General features: G+C 47.0%; 1 protein-coding gene across 1 annotated transcript; it reads right to left on the bottom strand.

The window, feature by feature from the left end:
• Window positions 1-11,878: 11,878 nt before the first annotated feature.
• Window positions 11,879-12,776, bottom strand: LOC121592940. The gene is made up of 3 exons (XM_041914880.1): window positions 12,566-12,776; window positions 12,256-12,486; window positions 11,879-12,182 (listed from the first exon to the last, which is right to left on the bottom strand). Exons 1-3 carry the CDS (start codon window positions 12,735-12,737, stop codon window positions 12,070-12,072), a joined length of 516 nt encoding a protein of 171 aa, XP_041770814.1. The 5' UTR covers window positions 12,738-12,776; the 3' UTR covers window positions 11,879-12,069.
• Between the last annotated feature and the right edge of the window lie 5,807 nt (window positions 12,777-18,583).

Here is an 18,583-nt window from a genome sequence, read left to right as displayed (position 1 = left end):
CAAAAACCACACCCCTCAGTTAACCGTCCACCGCCTGTCGAGGAGCAGAAGGAGCGTTCCAATTCCTTGCAATCGATCACAGAATCGATCGGAAATTAATTTTACGATTTAACTACAATTTAGATTTTGCGCTCTCCCGGTAAGGTTGCCGCCCCGTTCTTTTTCTCGCTCTTCTGCAACGAGCCTACGTTACCATTACCCCTGGTTGGTGGGTTGGCTTATGATTTGTGAATGGAATTCCTGCCCGCTGCCCGCCGGAATATGCTCCAGTTGTGATTTTTATTAAAACCGCACACACCTATGCCGCCGAATAGGTGGTCGATGTGGTACGGCTGATAACTATGGCCGCCGATTAGCATTGCCCCCTATCCCCGGATTGCGGCAAAAGGCGCGAAAACTCGCTACTCGCGGGTGGGTTTTGCAGTCTCTCGATATCGATTATTCAGCTGACCTTCCCCACGCCGGGCTAGCCCGCACAGCACGGAGCGGGCTGTTAACCTTCGGGGGTGGTTCAGGTGGTCATGTTTGTGTGTGTGTGTTCGCACAGGAAACAATGTGTGTAGTTGTCGGGTTGTAGTCAGCATTACATTGTTGCTTCGAGTGGCCTAAGGCGGGTTTAGTTTTGCCTAGTAGCTGCAAACTACAAAACTTCAACTTCTCACGTCTACAGTCTTGGGCAGAACGGGACGGTCAAAGGTAGGCTTGTGGCCGGGAGTTGGAATTCCATTTCAGACGCTATTTGTACCGGTCATGTCTGTGAGTGATCGCTGTGGGTGCAGTGTTTTGGCGCATGATAACTGTATCACGAGACGTGATTCACGATGGGTGGTCAGTCAGGATTAACTTTGTTGCGGCCAGCCGATCGGTCAGGCCGATCGTACGGACACTGACAGGCGACCTAGAAGGGACCTCAAAATTCCTGCCAATATTAGCAAATGTTTGGCGAGAAAGGGCATGTACTCGACGTTCGACGTTGCTAAACAGCTCTAATTCTGCTCGCAATAACCACACTTAATTATGTTTTTCAAATGACCTTTCAAATCGAACATGAATTCGCCAACAAGCAATGGCTCACCTCAATCCTCAAACGCGATCGGAATCGACGCACCAGACATTGGGATATTAAAAAATGACTCATTTCCAGGTCATAAAGTGCGTCACAATCGGCGGTGCGAACGTTTTGCATCAACCCCAGGTTTCGATCCCCTGGGGCGATTCGTGAAAAGAGAACACTCATCACACGCTCCCTCTCTGTCTCTCGCTCTCTGCAGGACACTCGTTTCGATCGGCGGTTGGTAATTAATCAAAATGGATCCTTTATTTGCCGTGCGATAGCAAACAAGCCAATACTGTGTGCTCCTTTGTGTTTTCACCTGCCACCATTGCACGATTAAATTCCCCCGTCTTTTGGCGTCCGACAATTGGAGTGAGTACCGACAGTGTGATCTGATTTACAGAACGTCAATTAAAGCGCCGTGGCCCAGTTGATTTCGAGCCGGGCGCAAGGACTCGCCACATTATCGAATCGTCGGCTAGACTCGCGTATCCTTTGGCCTGTTTATTGCTTCGCTGCAATTATACACTGAAACCATGCTAAATGCGGGTGGAAGGTAGTACAGCGTCGACTGGAGTTGTTGTTGCTGTAGTTATTTCTTCTTTTCATTACATCGGTACAGCGGACCTAAACGTTCTGAATAAATAATACCACTGCTGTCTTGCTCCCCTCCCTTTCTGGTGGCGTGCGTGCGGGTGGCATAATTAACTTTACGTAGTGCCCTCGGAATGTTGCACGAGGTTGTGTCTGTATCCGTGCGCATTCCTCACAAGCACTGCGAAGTCCTATAGCCCGAGAAGTATGCTTTTGGTGCAAAGAGCGCAGCGCATAGGTAAGTGCATCTCTGGGGTGCTTCTGGGAGGCGGAATACGCGGGTGCGCACGCGGACAACTCGCGTACCGCGTGCGCGGCTGATGTTTTGCCTTCGTGTAAATAATAAATTATCTCCACCAGTCCTCGGCGGGTGCATTCGTGGAAATTGCTGCTAATTGTGCTGCTTGTTCGCGGGTCGGGCAAAGGAGCATAAATTATGAAATGAAATGATAAAGTAAGGCATCGAGGTAGACGGGCCCCTGAATGGAGGATGGAACGGGGGGTAGAATTCGTTCAATGTTGGGAATAAAAGCGAATTCATTGCCACGGTGGTTCATTTTCAGTCGTGTAAAAGAAATTTTTAGAATGAAAAAGGGTAAATTGAAATATTCCGCACCGTATTTCTTGTGTTCTTTTGGAGTGAATGTGTTAAACCAGAGCTGTATGTGCCTGATGTAACATTTCAAAGTACCATTTAGCGAGTTATTTTCCTAGTGAGATTCGTAGTGTAGTGTGGTAAGCGCACCACGTTCTACAAACTCAAGCTTCAATGCTCTAAAGAAGCAACTCTTTCTCTCATCATTGTGATTTCTTTCTAGAGCTTTTGAATAAATCGTTTAGTAACAAAAAAGGCTCTCATTCAAAAGAAGTTGAACAAGTTTAAATACACGAGACACATGTCTAGGTTGCAGACAAATAAACCAATTACTGTAGATCAAATTCAAGAATGTTTGAAAGTGGTCCAACGACATCGGAGCTATATATGGTGCAATCAATTAAAAACATAACAAGATCAGGTTCCTTGCTCGCCCCAGAACGGCACAGCGTTGCTTTGATAAGGAAGTATCACTCAACGTTCTGCTCGGAAAACAAATTCACTCAACCATCAAACAACCTTCCATCATCGTCGAGATTGATTGGTGCGCTCCAAATAACCATATTCCACTTTTATTATCGATTACATCAAATTAAGCAGCAGTTGCAGCCCGTCTTATTAATATTTTTATTTCTCAATTCTCCGCCTATCACGGACAAGGTCGTTGGGCGGCGCGGTTTAACTCGACCCGAGCACAGGCTCCAATTTCAGGTTATTAAAATGCTCTAAAACCAGTGCACCAGCCAGTGCGTGGAGCCGTGGTCAAGAATGTCGTTTCGCGTGTCCGGGCCTGGCTCGGGTTAATCCGTGGCCAGAAGAGCAAGCAGCAAGTACCGTTCGGTGCAGGACATAGGGGGAAGCTGTCTTAACGATTGGCCCTTTGGCGAACGGTTTTCCTAAAACGGGTCCGAGACTCGGTCTTCGGCCCACTCGTCGAAACTGGTCGACATTGCCGACCCTGCGCTTTTAGATGTCCTCCCAGTGCGCAAGATCACTCCTCCCCCCCCCCCCCCAACAGAGAGGCGTTCAAACTCCACCGTACATAGGAAGGCGATCTTGCACGTTTGCTCTCAAGTGCTCCAACACCACAGCCCCCGTGATGACTTCTCCCCCCGAGGCTCCAGCGTGTTGTTTTCGGCACTGATGTTTCGAAAGTTGTAACCCTCCCGCTACCGGTACGGCGTTTGAGCACTTATCCGGGTGTTCCTACTTCTGCATCCTGCACCTGTCACAGCATATACCATGGTGGCCTTGTCAGAGGCATGATTATCAGTGGCATGGAAACGAGTTCGGGTCCGCGGGTGTTACGAGCATATTTACGAGCTGCTGTGATTTCGAGCGACACACTGCGAGACATCGGCCAAGCTAGACTTCCTTTTTATCGGGTTTTCTGTTGGTACTCTGCAGGTCTGCAGGCCTCCCCTATCGGTCCGTGTTGAGAGGGCTTGTTTTTGTTTTTAGTAGATGATATGTCTTTTTTTATTTTTGGGTGGTAAAAGTTGTCACACCGGGCGCACAGTTGCTAGCTGCCGAAACGCCCGATCAAGGCCGACTCCGAGCGGCTGAATTCCTTTCAGCTCCGGCAACACACCGGCAACTGTGGCGGGATAACCATGTAGCAACGGCAGTGCAACGACTGTGCCCGTGTTGTGTGAAAGATTATGACGAATGATGAAATGGTGTTGGCGGATCCTATCTGCTGACACGAATCACGTCCTTCAGCACGGCGCGTCACTATCTGAGGCTGATTCTCGAATCTAAATTTCTTTCGTAAGTTGTCTAACACCTCGGATTATGGGACGCTGGACGATATGGTGGACTCAAGTGGTTAGATTGCTGCAGGCTATGTTGCTCAACGCTACCCCTCCCGTGAGTCATTCCCGTATGTCCTACGCACGTGTGGGAAACGGAAAGCAACAAAACAGAGTGGCAAAGTGTCCAGCCATGCCTTGGAGAGCGAAACGATGACGGAACTTGAAGCAGGAGTAAAGATAAAACACGCTGTGGAAGAAAACTAGCATGAAATTAAAATTCACATTACAACTTACCACACGAGTTCTGTGTGCTGTGGACGATCGTTTTGAGCCACATTTTGACATTGACTTTCGCAATCGCTTGACATTGTCCCTGACGGTATGAGCATTATACGCCGTTGTTGATAGGGAAATATGTGGTTTTTTTTCGCAGCGGTAACCGAACCGAACCCTCCCAAAACATCCGGCTAGGAGAGGTACAATCGCAAAAGCAATCAAACCACCACACAGTCCAGAATTAATTTGCCGAAACCACCGGCACAAGTCAACCACTCACATGCCTGCCAACTTCCATGAGCGTGCCGAAAAGTGATTTGGGAGCTTACGGTACAGTTGTTTTTGTGTGTGTGTGTGTGTGTGTGTGTGTGTGTGTGTGTGTGTGTGTGTGTGTGTGTGTGTGTGTGTGTGTGTGTGTGTGTGTGTGTTTTGGCCACCACCGTGTAAAACACTGCTAGGAGCAGGTGCTCTGGTTGCTCTCCCGAGTTGACTTCCGCGTCGAGTGTGGCTGTTTGGTTTAGTTTTAACCGCCACCGGTTGAACAAAAACGGCATCGAAACTGAAAGGCAGCCGCTGTAGAGACCGGGAACGCGGTTCGATCATGAGCGCGTTTGACATTTCGATCCGGTGGCTTGGGTGGCGTGGTGAGGTAGAATCTCACGCGATTATGATCACATCGTTGGCCACACCTCGACCTCGGCCGAGGACAAAGAACAGTGCCGAAGGTGTAGGCTGCGGCTCTTCATTGCGCTGCTGCTTGCGTCGTGCGGAGCGTAGTCTCCCCGAGACGTGAGACTTCCATTATGATTAATACGGCCAGTATTGTACAGTAGGGTGGGGAACGTGTTTTTCTTCTTCTTTTTCTTGGCGTTGTAATTGCGTACGAAACCAACTCCCGGAAGGGCGTACGAGTTGGTAGCATTGATCCACTGTACCGTTAGCGAGCAGCTCCAAATCGTTTATCTTACCATCATCGATTGCCGGTGTAACGATTTGACAGGTTGCTTTTTTTAAGGTAGCGCGTTACGCTCCTTTTAAAGTAGCGATGAAAGAAAAAAAAAACTAAGACGCATTTTATCCCTGTTGCCAAAAATGTCAAACATGTTTTTGGGAACTTTTGTGCTAAGCTTTGGTGCATTAAAATCAAAAGAATAGGCTAGTTGCTTTTGCAACCGCTAGAATTGCGCCCGGTTGGCATAATGAGACGAGGGTCTGACAGTTGTTCCTTGCGGCAAAAGGGTTTCCTGCCAGAAGAACGGGTTAGGGCCCTCCTAGAGCTATAGTATTGGTAGACTAGGTTAGGTTTCACACGACGTCCAATTATAGCATATTTGAGGAGAAAGGTGCGCGAAGGCGTTGGTGTCATAACCAATGTTTTGGGCATAAAACCCACGTCCCTTATTTTATGATTGCTCTATAATGTCACCAACAAAAGCGAGGGTTTCAGGTTCTTGTTGCGTATCTTGTCGCGCCCTTTGACAATAAATGTATGCTAATTAAAAGAGTAGCGGCTCCTTGGTAGATATACAGTTTGGAAGATTTACTTAGCGATTTGCTGTTTTATGGAGATATTTTTCGAGACTTGCTTCTTGGTTTGGAACAAGCATTAATTATGATTGTTTAAAGATAAGGTTTGATGTGGTATTGAACTACTTGGAGGACTTCCTGGGGATGTATTGTTTCACAAAGGATTTATTACAGAATATGCTAAGATATCTTCAAAATGTTAGAAACTATAGAAACCATGTTAATTTCGATGTTGAAATTGATTCCTCTATTCAAAAGATTCATAACATGAATCATCACGGTAGGCATCATTCATTTCAAGGATCGATGAACGATAATGATAACAATCTACACCAGAAACATCAGCAACAACAGCTGTCCGAGGCCATGTAAAACAGAGCCAAATGTCAATACCGTGCAGCCCTCAGAGGCGAAGCGAATTAATTTTTAATTGCCCATCAAAAGCCACCTTAAACAAATGTGAAGCAAGCAGATTTTATCGTCTCTACCGCATACCCAATTTCAGTGATCGAGATGTCTTCATCTCCACCGAAAGCCTCCACACACTGCTCGTGTTCCGAACGCCGAAACACACTCTCCCCAATGAGCCTTCATTTCAAACGTCGCCGGTGCCCGGGACGACCGTTTGTCTGCCAAGTTAATCGATATCACTTGATCACGATGCGTGACAAATCAATTAGTGACGGAATCGGATGGATCGGCCGGGTTTTGCAAGGGCTCGTAGCTGCGTGGTGGTAGGTCCTAGTGTGTGTTGTGTCTCCCCGAAATGGAATTTGTCAACGCAATGGCTTCTAGGGTCTCGGTGTTTGAACTCGATTCAGGTCCTCTTCTTGCCACCGCTCGCTTATGATCTTTGGAGTGTTATTTTCCCACCTCCAGATCTCTATCTTGCAAGTGAACGAACAGCAGTGTTGCTGTGACTGCTTTTTTTTTGTTTACGACCGGATATCATTTGCCTCCGTCCACCTGCCAAGTGGACGGAGGCTGTGCAGGGGCACACTTTAATCGTGGCTGCTTAAATTAATGGTACTGCGGTGGTGCCTAATCGATCTACCGATGGAGAAAGGAAGTCCACCGCGCGAGTAAATTGTGCTTGGTGGCAGGTGTTCTAATCATTCACGGCCTCCACCATCTCCGGTCTTTACTGGAGTGCCTCTCTGTATTGAAGGTGTAAGAGCTTAGCTTTAGAATGGTTTGTCTTCTAGCAGCGATGTTTAAAGCCAATAAACTCCAGCTTCAAGATAAAGTCTATCAATGGGCGTTCTACCATCAATCCGTACACGATTTGCATCTTTCGAGACGGAAGCATATTAATCGCCTTGCTTCTCGATTGCAAGTTTCGCACAAAAAAATAGGGAGATTTGTTTTGATCGACCCAGGCCGCCATGTCACGGTCATAATTGGCCAGCAGAGATTAGCAAAGCTTCCCAAAGTGGGCTTCGGACCCCATTCACTGGGCCACACTTTAGCTCGCGCTTAACAATGTGCTCTCCATCCTTCTTCAGGTACTGCAGTTTGTGACAACAGGCGCGCGCGCGCGCCCAGACCCCGTGAGAAACCGGACGGTTTGTATCCGGACGCTGCGGCAACGCGCTTATGCGCTTATGCAAGCGACCAACTGTCCGTGACGGCCACCGGATGACGGTTTTGGGGATATCACAATAACTCAAGCAGCGCGCCGGGCGAAAGTAATTTGTGTACGGCCGGGCACCGCCTGCATTTAACGACGTTTCATAAGCGAAAACCGAAACACAAACCAACCAGTGGCCCCGGTGGTACATAATAAAGTTGGTCTTGTTAGGCATTTTTTTTTTGTTTGCTTTTTGGTGGACATTTTCAGTAAACGATACCGTGCGTGGTAATCTGGGCTAAAAAGGGGTCTTTCTATCAAAAATGAGAAATGAGAGGTGGCTTGCAGGTTCACATACTTTCGACGCTTTGGAAAAAGGGGTTTGGATAAAACTTCTTGCGACCCTGGCGGGTTCGTTCGTGCTAGAAACGGATCTGAAATAGCCCATAATCGCTAGTCGCTGATAATGCGTGCCGGCAAAAAATAAGGCAAAACTAGTGTAGCCAACAACTCTTAAGTGCAGCGTTTGTGCGCAGGTGGTGCACTACTCGCGGTGCTGTAAATGGTCAGCAGTAACAGCAACAAAAAAACAACAAGAAAGAGAAGCAAAAAGTGCCCTTCCTACTCCTTGGCAGCAGGTTTCTGTAGCCCGGTAGCCCATGATTACACTAATTAAGGCAGTGTCGTGAGCTGAGATTAATCTAATCAGTGACACGTTTTTTCCCCTCTCCTTCTCGGCTTTCGAAAACATATGTTTGCACCTGTTGTAGATCTGTCTTTGCCCTACATCACGCGGCGTACGTCCCCGGTGTGTTTGTCTTCTGCAGGTGCATTGTTCGAAGCCGGCCCGGGGGTGGGAAGAGTCGTTCGCATGGTGCGATGCGAAGTGTGGTGATATTTGCAAACCCTTCGTGCGCGGGCTACTTGCCACGGAAAATGTCGCCATTTTCGTACGTATTGTTTCGTAGCTCCGTGGTAAAGGTATTAGGAGCTGTGGGGGTCGAACGGACGGACGGAGGCACGATAACTGTAGCAATTCAGGTGGAAATAATAGCAAATCGCTCGGCAGGTTCCATTCAAGAACTGCCGAGCCGAAGAATTGTTCTACTATCGCTGATGAGCTCGTTTCGTCACACCAGCGCCATTAGTGTGTCGTTCAATTGCTACCATGCCACCCTCTAGTGACATGAATGGATGGCCAGTATGTGTGTGTATGTGTGTTTGCCTGGAAATGGCCAAACCGGGGACCACTGCCCCGGCGGCTAGCAATGAAGTTGTTGATTTAATTGCATTTTGATTGATTGCCTTGGTGGCGCGTTTTGTTAAGGCAGCTCCAGCCCAGCCCTAGTTGCGCGTACTAGCTCCCCGGCAAACGATTAAGCAGGGCAGTATCAATTTCATAATGCACTTAATTAAACGGAAAAAGAAAAGAAAAAACAACGCAAAACCTCATCTTCCCGCTGCGTTTTTCACCTTTCCGGCATCACAACACGCTTTACGTAAAAGAAAAAAACCACGCCACACCACGCAGTTTTCCCTCATTCGGAGTTTATGTTTAATGCTGCACGAGGAAAGGGTGCGCAAAAGGCCTGCATAAAAGGTGCGTGCGTGCGGATTATTACCACATTCTCGCGGCAGCCAAATGAATTTCAGTGAGGCAACGGTTTTGTGCAGGGCGGATGTTATAAAATATGTTAAATTAAATTTGGAATTTTCGACTGGCTTGAAATTGAGCCCCGTGTTGATGAAGCGATGAAACGTAAAACATAATCATTTGTAACAGGGGAGGAAAAAAGGCGCTCACACAGCCACACATATATATTCGGCTGCTATGTGTGAGAGAACGTATGGTTGGTAACGATTAAAGGAAAACGCCACCCCGAAGCTCCGTTACAAAAGATGCCCGATCAAGGATGCCCCTGAACAAGGCTAGAGGAAAGCGGGAAAGACACTCCGTGCGTGTGTGCTGCGACCGCACGAAAGTCCGTGGTCGGTCGGTGACTGTGGTGCAAGAGCCGCCTAGCATCGTCGGGGTGCGTTGCATCGTGCGCTCCAGTCGGCCAGCATTCACCAGCGTTGGTCTCTCGAGAGCCGGTCACGGAATGCAAGGTCACATCTGGTTCAGTTCCGCTGGGTTGTCTTGCGGGGGGTAGGTTTGAAGTCGTGGGCACATTTTTTTCTATATTCGAGTCGCCTTTGCCTGCCAGGCTCTACACCGTATGACAAGTGCGTGTGTGTGTGAGAGCGGGAGAGCGATTTGTTAAACCGACAGCGAAATGATTGCCAAACGGGGTTTTTGGGGTGAAAATGTACCACTTTTAAAATTTCTAACCAAGAGGAGGTTTGCTAGACAACGGCTGCCAATGCTCCTTCGCCGCCTCAGCTCAGCAGCAACTGCTGCTCCAAAATGAAGTCGTTTAAACGTTGCGTTGCTAAACTCGACTGCCGACCGACCACCGACGCGGGGCCCAAATAATTCATTCGTGCCATGGCGAACCGATTTGGCAATTGCAGCCCAGACACTCTGTTCCTTCTGCGCAGATCGATCGCTGATCTGCGCCAAAATCGTGAGTTAATCAAAGCCGCGCACACTCGCTCACTGCCTCGTTCGATCGATTTCGAACGCAGCTCAGCTTTGATCGATCATGCGTTCTTTTATGAGCATTATTTACGTTTTTGGTAAGGGAAAATTTCGTCCTCACGATCGCCACTCATAGGTCTGGCGAAGCAGCATGGAAACTAGGCAGGCCAGGCACACCGAGGTCCGAGGTCATTATCAAATGGTTACGATCGATGCTAAAAATTAGCAAACTCGAAACCCTCTGGCAGAGCATAAAAGCTGCGGCCTGCCTACATAAATGAGTTTTTTTTTACGGTGCACGATTTGTTAAGTAATGCGTTTTATATCGTACACAGCAATTGACCGGTTCGCACTTCTCCCCAGGATTGGTACGGAATTTACTGGGTGGTAGAAACTACCTGTTTGCACCTGCACGTACCGATTGGCAGCAGTGCATGTTCTAGGTTTGCTTTGCGTGTGCGAAGGTGTTTGCACCTTCGCGAAGACTAGACAAAAAATGTCAATAATGTGAGCACTCCTTGACGATTCGGGCGGCTGGCTAATTACGGTACTAACCCCGCCGTAGACACACACACACACACACGTTCGCTGACACACTCTTGTCCAAGAAACCGGTGGTGGGGGGTTTCTTCAACCGTTTGGCGGCAGTGATAGTAAACATATGCTGCAGGGCCTACAACGGTGAGAATGGTTATTAGCACCACGCACCACCGGCGGAGGAGATAAACCTTTTTTAAAACGAAATCGTTTATTGGCAATTAGAAAAAAGGACAGCAAATCAGCGTTGTTTACTGCTTGCTCACAATTTTACTACTGTGGGTGGGTGGGAATCGGCCGCAGGGGGAAACGCGCCGTGTCCGGAAGGTGGGTCCGTGGGTGGGTTGGGTTTTGGAAGTCGTGATTTTGTCGTGAACTGCAGTTTAATTAGCGTGCGGCAGAACGGGTCGCCGCACGTTTTGTGCATTGCCTCGAGGGGAGAGCGGCAAGTTTTCAAGTTTGGTTGCGGCGGAGAACGGTAATGCTATCGGGCTGCTGTTATGCTTTTGCGGGAGGCAATGGGGAAGCCTGGGTAGATAAGTGTGTTGGAAGTTTGCTTTTACAAAGTGTTACAGCTTTGTTAGGGCGTACTGTGAGCTCAAGACAATGACACGACACGACAGGATTGCTTAAGAGAATCAGGAATTTTTAAAAGAGGTCTTTGACAACCTATTGTGGTTGTCAAACTCTAAGCTAATAGTCGTATGAAATATTAAGTTACAAAATTCATGCCTTTTTTCAAAAATGATTAGAGGATTCTTGATGTCAAAACCTCAAAATTCTCTTTAAATGTAATTAGATTAACAATTAACAATGTCTATGCAGGAACATTGGAAGAGTCGGTACAATTGTAGTGCATTTTAAGATATCACTATCGAACAGAGAATCAAACACTTTTGCATAGATCATTTGAACATCCTTCGATGAATGTTGAGGTCGATTCTACCAATAAACAACGACACTGCAGACGAGATAGTAGACATGGTTATGTCCGAGGTTGGTATGATCTGTGCGCAACAGACTGAGTACATCTATAGTGTCTGCTGGACAAGAATGCCTATGTGAGCTTGCATTATGTCTCATTGATCTGAAATATTCAGAATTCTCTATTTGTTTGTTAGTGAGTAGGATTCTGGAGCGCATCCACATAAGGTGTTGAATTGTGGCTCACTCTTACGAAGACACTCCTACGAAGCCACTCTTACGAAGACACTCTTACGAAGACACTCTTACGAAGACACTCTTATGAAGACACCATGGAATATATTGAGGAACCTCAAAAAAAGTGTTTGATTGGAGAAGGTTTTTCTTCTTGCATTTTTCGATATGGCAATCGCTTGAAACTTTACAACTACATTGGTCCTACCATGAACAAATATCCACAGCTATATTTTATTTTTTTTAAGAGAATTAGACACTAAAAAAACCCTTAAAACTTTATCACTATAGAAACTTTACTAATACTTAAACAACATCAAATTTCGATAATTATTTTCCGTCACTAAAATGGTAACCTTTTGCGGTAACCGGTAGAATGGTAACCTCATTTGGGTTACAAACACTCAACAGCACTTATTACTGTTAATATTTTTCATCATTATAGAACACTTCAAAATTGCCCTTTTTCACACGCTTATCCGAGTTCATTTCACGATACAGCAGAAGAATGATTGTACTGGCAAATGTAAGTACCACTGAAAAGACAAACAAAAAAACCCCGATCACTTCAACTGCTTACTTTCTCGGGATCGAACAATCAACACTCACGCGTGGCAAAGATGAACGCAAAAATCCCAAACTGTCGCTCGCCCGTACCGGCCTCGAAAAGCATCCAATCGATATGGGCATGCCCCAGGAACCCGGTGGCAGCAACGAGAAAGCACAGAAAGGGCAGCAGATATTTGGCTTTTTCCTGCCAAATGCCCCAGAAAAATGCTCCCCCAATAACGAGATAGATGATGGACAGGATGACCACGAGCGTTATCTCCAGATTGTACGCTGGAAAAGGGATGGGAAGCCATTGAGAATGTAAAGTGAACCGTAACGAACCGTACACTTGCTCGGTATCTAAACTCACCACTGTTTTCCGAAAAGCAAGGACTAGTTTGGTCGGAAAAGCTCAGCGACCGGCCGGCCATAGTGAGCAGGTACAGGCTGCAGGCAGTCGTACCGCTTCCGGCCAGGTACGCAATCAGCTTCTTCTCCTCGTAGGAAATGTGCAACCAGGCGGGAACTTGCAGCGGCCGCATACTGAAAGGGACTGAGTGCAGTTTTTTTTTTTGTGTGTATGTTGCCGTTACCGTCGGCAATGTTTATGTCAATCAAGCGCGTGAGCACAATTTGATTAGAGATTATCAGTGGTTTGAGGCGCGGGTTCGCTTATCAATGCGAGACTCGCTACGGTTTGTTGGCAGAACTCAGGGTGTTGAGTCAGACAAAACACCGCTAATGTGTGTGTGTATGTTTGTATGAATGTTTTGGTGATGATTAGAACGATTTTACGCCGTACATTGAAGCTTTTACGCGTGCAAAACAATAAACAGCAATCAGGGGATTTTTCAATTAGATTCTACGACTCCAGAGAATGTTCAAATAAGATTATTTCTTCCATTTGATTTTGATTCCAATTCGAGCACAATATTGCGAAATAACGTTACGCACACTTTCTCTCGAACAAATGCATGCGAAACGCACGAGAAAGTAGCGCTCGCTATTGATTAGAAAGTGCATCTAGCGCAAACCCCCGGGAGCATACGGGGAATGACAATTATTGCCATTGCGCAATGATGCATCACATTTCGGCAGCTCGTTAAAATCGCAGCACCTTCCGGGAGAAATTAAACTTTTACGACCAGTTTGGCTAACTGCTGAGCTGCATCTTGGAGAAGAAACGGTCAAGAAAACTAGCTCAACGTTCGCTCCCAAAAGCGACATGCGACACGCTCCTATTGCGAGGTGCCATAAAATGGCATTTAAAACGGAATCTATCGGCAATTTTATGACACTGCCAAAACGGCACCCGCATCCCGGAGGATCCAGAGAGGAAAGCTTCACTTGCCCACGGGTCGTTACGGTTACGGTTTCGCACGTCGTTCCGTTTCTTCACCTCAGCGACTGTTTCGCTGCGATTATCTCATTGGCAGTAGCATAATCACAAAGTAAACAGACTGCAGTAACGCGATTGGGATCGAGCTCTTTGCCTTCCGCACACGGGTGTACCGATGATAATGAAGTTGAACAGCGACGGCCTACAGAAAGGCTGAACCAGAAACTATTCGACACAACAACAGGAGTTTCAATGCCGTAGCAGAGGCTAATGTGCCTACAATTCATGTCCAACGCCATTCGATTAATGATTTACGACTTTCCGCGCTCTGAACCGTGCGTTTCGGATGCACACCCCAAAATATATGAAACCTTCCCTCCAAAAAAAAAGGCGCCCCATCGTGAGGAGGGGTTCGAGTATCGAGGTTCTTTTTCTAGCGGTTGACACATGAATGGCCGCTCCTTTGGGCGATTGATTTACGATCGCTCGCTGGTCAAGTACAAGTCCCTCATGACTACCTCCGGGGCAGTCGCGTTTGGGAAGGTGGCGTCCACTCTCTAATTGTTGGTGTTATAATGAAGTTTGGGTGGTTTTCGGGGGAGTTCGAACCTATCTTTTTTTTTGGGCTATCGAACCTCGCCTGTGTGCCTCGAGCTTGAGGTCCTCCTCCTCCCCGTTCAAAGATATTATTAAAGTGATTAGTCACACATTGTGGGTTCTCACCCGGCACGGTTGCGCGTTGTTTGTTCTGGATAGGGTGTCCGCGTGTTGCCCTTTTAGTGCCCCACACAACTGGTAGCACACTTTTACGTGATTTATTTCTCAACACTAATTACTATTGTCTTCTACGGGAGACGTTTTCTGCTAGACAAAGTGGAGCACCAGGTGAATGTGTGTCTGTGCGATGCCTCTTTCACGCTCCATCTCGTCGCTATTGCCCAAGCAGGCTGGGCTTTTTTCCCTACTTTGCACAAAGTAACGATCGGCAGCACATTCCGCGCCAGTTATGGCCATTCGCGTCGCGCCAATGGGATCGGCCGATCGATGGACAGCTGATTTGCAAATCGTTATGACTTTCCCTTACGCATACGTGATCGCTCGGTATGGGGCGAGGGAGACAGAGGGAGTGATGAGGTAGCCAAAGAGAGTGTACAGTGGCCGGAGATCCAGTTGGTGCCATGTAGGGTTGTTTTAGATTAATCAAAATTTCTCACATTCTTGTCGTTGGCAGGCAAATGCAAGTACGGGGAGAAATTGGAACACTCTGTGACGCTCTCATCCGATTTGTCCCACTAGCCACCGCTTCGAGTGTATGTGTGTGTGTGTATATCACATGTAGAGAGAGAATAGGCAGATTAGTGACATAATAATGTCATGATTACATACTCCGTTACAGCGTCGTCGCTGCCCCTCAATCTTTGGTTTTGCAACGATCATCGAAGAGGAGAACGATCCGGATTGATCGGTAATCGGCTCGCCGATAGAATACCGTTCCAACAATACTGGGAAAAGAAAAGCACCAGCAAGCTCTGGTGCACGTAAGCCATCATCCAAGCGAGACACGTTTATGCTACTCCGTGGGCTTTTACCCGTACCCATCGGGTGCGCACCAGGCCCTGCACACAACAGTTCGGTTCCGGATCTTCGTACTTTGCGCGAACAGTCAATGATGCGTGGCAAGTGGGTCGGTTGGGCAGGCAAACTTTCCGGCAAGGGGTGTGTGTGTGTGCGTGAGTGAGAGGGTCCGGCCTCCTCTGGTATGTTAAGGTCACAGCGTCGATCGTCCGGCGGGGCTTTCGGTGCAGTCCGAAAGCATGTTTAAGGACGCTGCCAACAGCTAGCGGTCGGCTCGTTCGGTTGATACCGGGGGATTGGGACCGGAACCGAGGGTGTCCGTTGCACTTGAAAATTGAGTGAGATAAAAAAAAACCGTCGAAGAAGTTTGGTTTTGAATGCAAGTGCGGCAAGGCGTTTAAAGACTAGGTCACGCGTGAAAGACATTCATTGAATCTGAAGGTTACTGTTTTCTGTAATTTCTTTCGATCCGTTTCTTCAATGCCTATGATTCCTCGGCAGTATTTTGAATTCAATAAATGCTACCCCAAACCTTGGTTTCGGACAGTATGCATTAGAAGATTTCATGACTGAAGCAGAAATCAATGGTATCTTTGGGAAGTTTTTGACAAGAATTCGTCCTCCTTCATTTATATCCCCAAACACTTGATTTTTGTAATCAATTCTTCAGAGAATTCTGAGATATAGTACTTCAAAGTGGGAATTATATGTTAGATTAGCTCTCTGATATTCAGTCTGTTTTTGATGTTGAAAACTTTGAAGAAATAATACGAGTTGGTGTTAGAATTGTCATGGAAATTCAAGAAGCCGTTTAAAATTATGTGTACATGGCATAGCTATCCAAAATCTATAAATGGAATAAAATGTTAGATGCTATAGCCGAACAGTGAGTGTTCATATCTTCTACGTTTACATTTTAAGATAGTAATTGAATGAGACATGATAAGGTTAATGACGTCATGCATTCTTTTTCCTGAATTGTGGTATAGTCAGACCGTTCAAACGGGAATAGAAAGATATCGTGCTGCTTCTATTACCTCTATAACTGTAACTTGGAACTTGGAAGATACTGTGGATATCGATTGAGACCTCACGTTTGGTGCTTGTTTGAGCAAAGTACTTGTTTATTGATAACTTCCCATCTTCATGACCATAAACCTACAAGTAAATTGTCCTCAGAGGTTTGCCAAGTGAACAAGTTTGTATGATATCCGGTTTACAAAACATTAACATTCCGAGAGCAACAGTTGAATCACATCCAAACATATTTCTTCTGCATGCATCTACAACGAATTGGACTCAACTTTCACTACACCCTGAACTTAAAGATGGTACAGCTTGATTACAATAATGTGGTATCCCCCACATTGTCACCGTTTTATACAATATTTGCGTAATTTGTAGCCAATCAGCGCAATAAACCCATTAACAATTGCTCAAACAAACACGAACGACATAACTGTGTATCGAATATTTCACACCCTCCTAGGCGCACAGGAAACAGTTGCCACTTTGGAAACAGATATTGCACACGATCTAATCAAATCACACTTTCCAACGGTCCACCTCAACCTTGTCGTGAAATCGATTTTCCATTTTCAAGCCCGTCATCGCCAAGAACCGAACCGGGCCCGTTCTGGGCCCGGAGTTGCGGCAGGGTGACCATAATTTCCCCCTTCACCTAAGCCCAAAAAACCTCACCAACCACACACTGCGGATGTGGATTAAACGCGTGCCACATACACATACACAACATCCATACACGCACGCGTTCACATAATTAAACACACACTTTCAGGGCGCATTCTACACCTCATATCCGGGGTGTCGCTGCTGACGGTTGTTTCCCCCCAGCCGCCCGATGCCATCGAGTTCTGGCCCGCGAATTTCGAAAACGTACAAAAGGCCAACAAATAACTTAAAGTCAACAAGCGCGCTCGCGCGCACGCCCGTCCATTTTGTAGGAAGTGGTGGGTACCGCCTTCGGTTTGGCTACCGGTGGCAAAAGGCAAAAGGGAGTACACACCCCACAGAAATAGCGGCTAGTTTACTACGGTTCACTGAGAATTCGAATGCAGACATATACGTGGTATGCCTGTTTTTGGAGTTGCCGGCGGTGGGGTGGGTTAGGTGCACGGACCGCACGTACTTGCAGCACCTTTGTGGTCAGCGCGCTCGCGCGATCATACCGTCCGTGCGGCGTGCGGCGCAATCTATTGACCGTGTGTCCGTGTAAGAGCCCTTTTTCGACGACGATGACGACGTGCCAATAAAAGTTCCATTAGCGTACGGTGATATACGACCACCCCAGGATCGGCTTAATTAAGCCAATGACCCTGCGAGGGCGCACGCGTGGCTGTCTGTTGCCTTCTTTTTTTTTCTTTTCTTCAACGGGCGCGGATCGATCCGTAGCACCACCATCGATGGGATTTAGGGCGCCCCCAATAATCAGCTCGTAATTTGGGCGCGTGATAGACGGTGAGAATGTTCACGAAATGTGCGGTATCTCCTTCCGCCCTTTTTTTTTGCTTGCTTGTTGTACGGGGTGTGCGCGAGAATCGTGACAGCTAATGAAGACGGAGAGACTGTGATGAAATGAAAGAGTGTGTTGTACGACGATTTTGACATTCAAAGATTCAATTTGATGAAACGTGGCCAATGTGTATATACGATGTATCGTTACGATCGACAAAGCGTGACTAGTTGATTTCAAATAATCACACACAAAAAAGCCTTTCCTTTTCTAGGTTGTTCATTGAAGTTATAAAGTAGATTGCAGCAACTTTAAAGCACTGTACGCAAGCTCCGCCAAAGGGTTTTTGTACAGTAAGGTCGAGAACAAGATCATAAATGGAAAATAAATGGTTTATAAAAAAAACCCCACGACTCTATTACCGACGGCAATAATCTCCTAATGTTGCTTATGATCCCATTAAATATAAACTTTATTCCTCCGCCCGAGCGGCTCGATTGACTCGGCACGATGAGAATGCTGCTGCTGCTGCTGCTGCTGCCGGAAGTGCAGGATCCATAACCTGCAATCACACAAACGATATTATTCATCTTAATTAAAATCCCGTATAGTGGGAACGCAGGGCGGCTTCGGCTGCCCCGGAGGAATGCAGTTTACGTACGGTACTAGGAAACCATTTTCACTTCATGTGTGTCTAGCCAACGCCACCCTTCTGGCTGGCCCGCCATCATTCATCCATCCGTCCGTCCGTCCGACCGTGCACAAGTGCGTGTTAGGTACATGTTGCGCGCCGAAACCAATAACGCCGCCATCGCACGATACATATCCGATCGGTCGAGTACACGCGTTGAACATCGAACGGCAATTTCGAGTTGGGTTACGTTTCGATTGAACACACCGTCCCTTGTTGCTTTGAGGGGGAACAGTACAGGGTGTGCATGTTGGAAACAATCAACACCGAAATCCATCATGCAATGGCAAACATTTGGCGTGTTAGCTGT

Source organism: Anopheles merus, chromosome 2L (assembly GCF_017562075.2).
Source record: "Anopheles merus strain MAF chromosome 2L, AmerM5.1, whole genome shotgun sequence".
NCBI lineage: Eukaryota > Metazoa > Arthropoda > Insecta > Diptera > Culicidae > Anopheles > Anopheles merus.
Note: the sequence above shows the minus strand (reverse complement) of the source record. Positions and strands in the feature narration are given on the sequence as shown.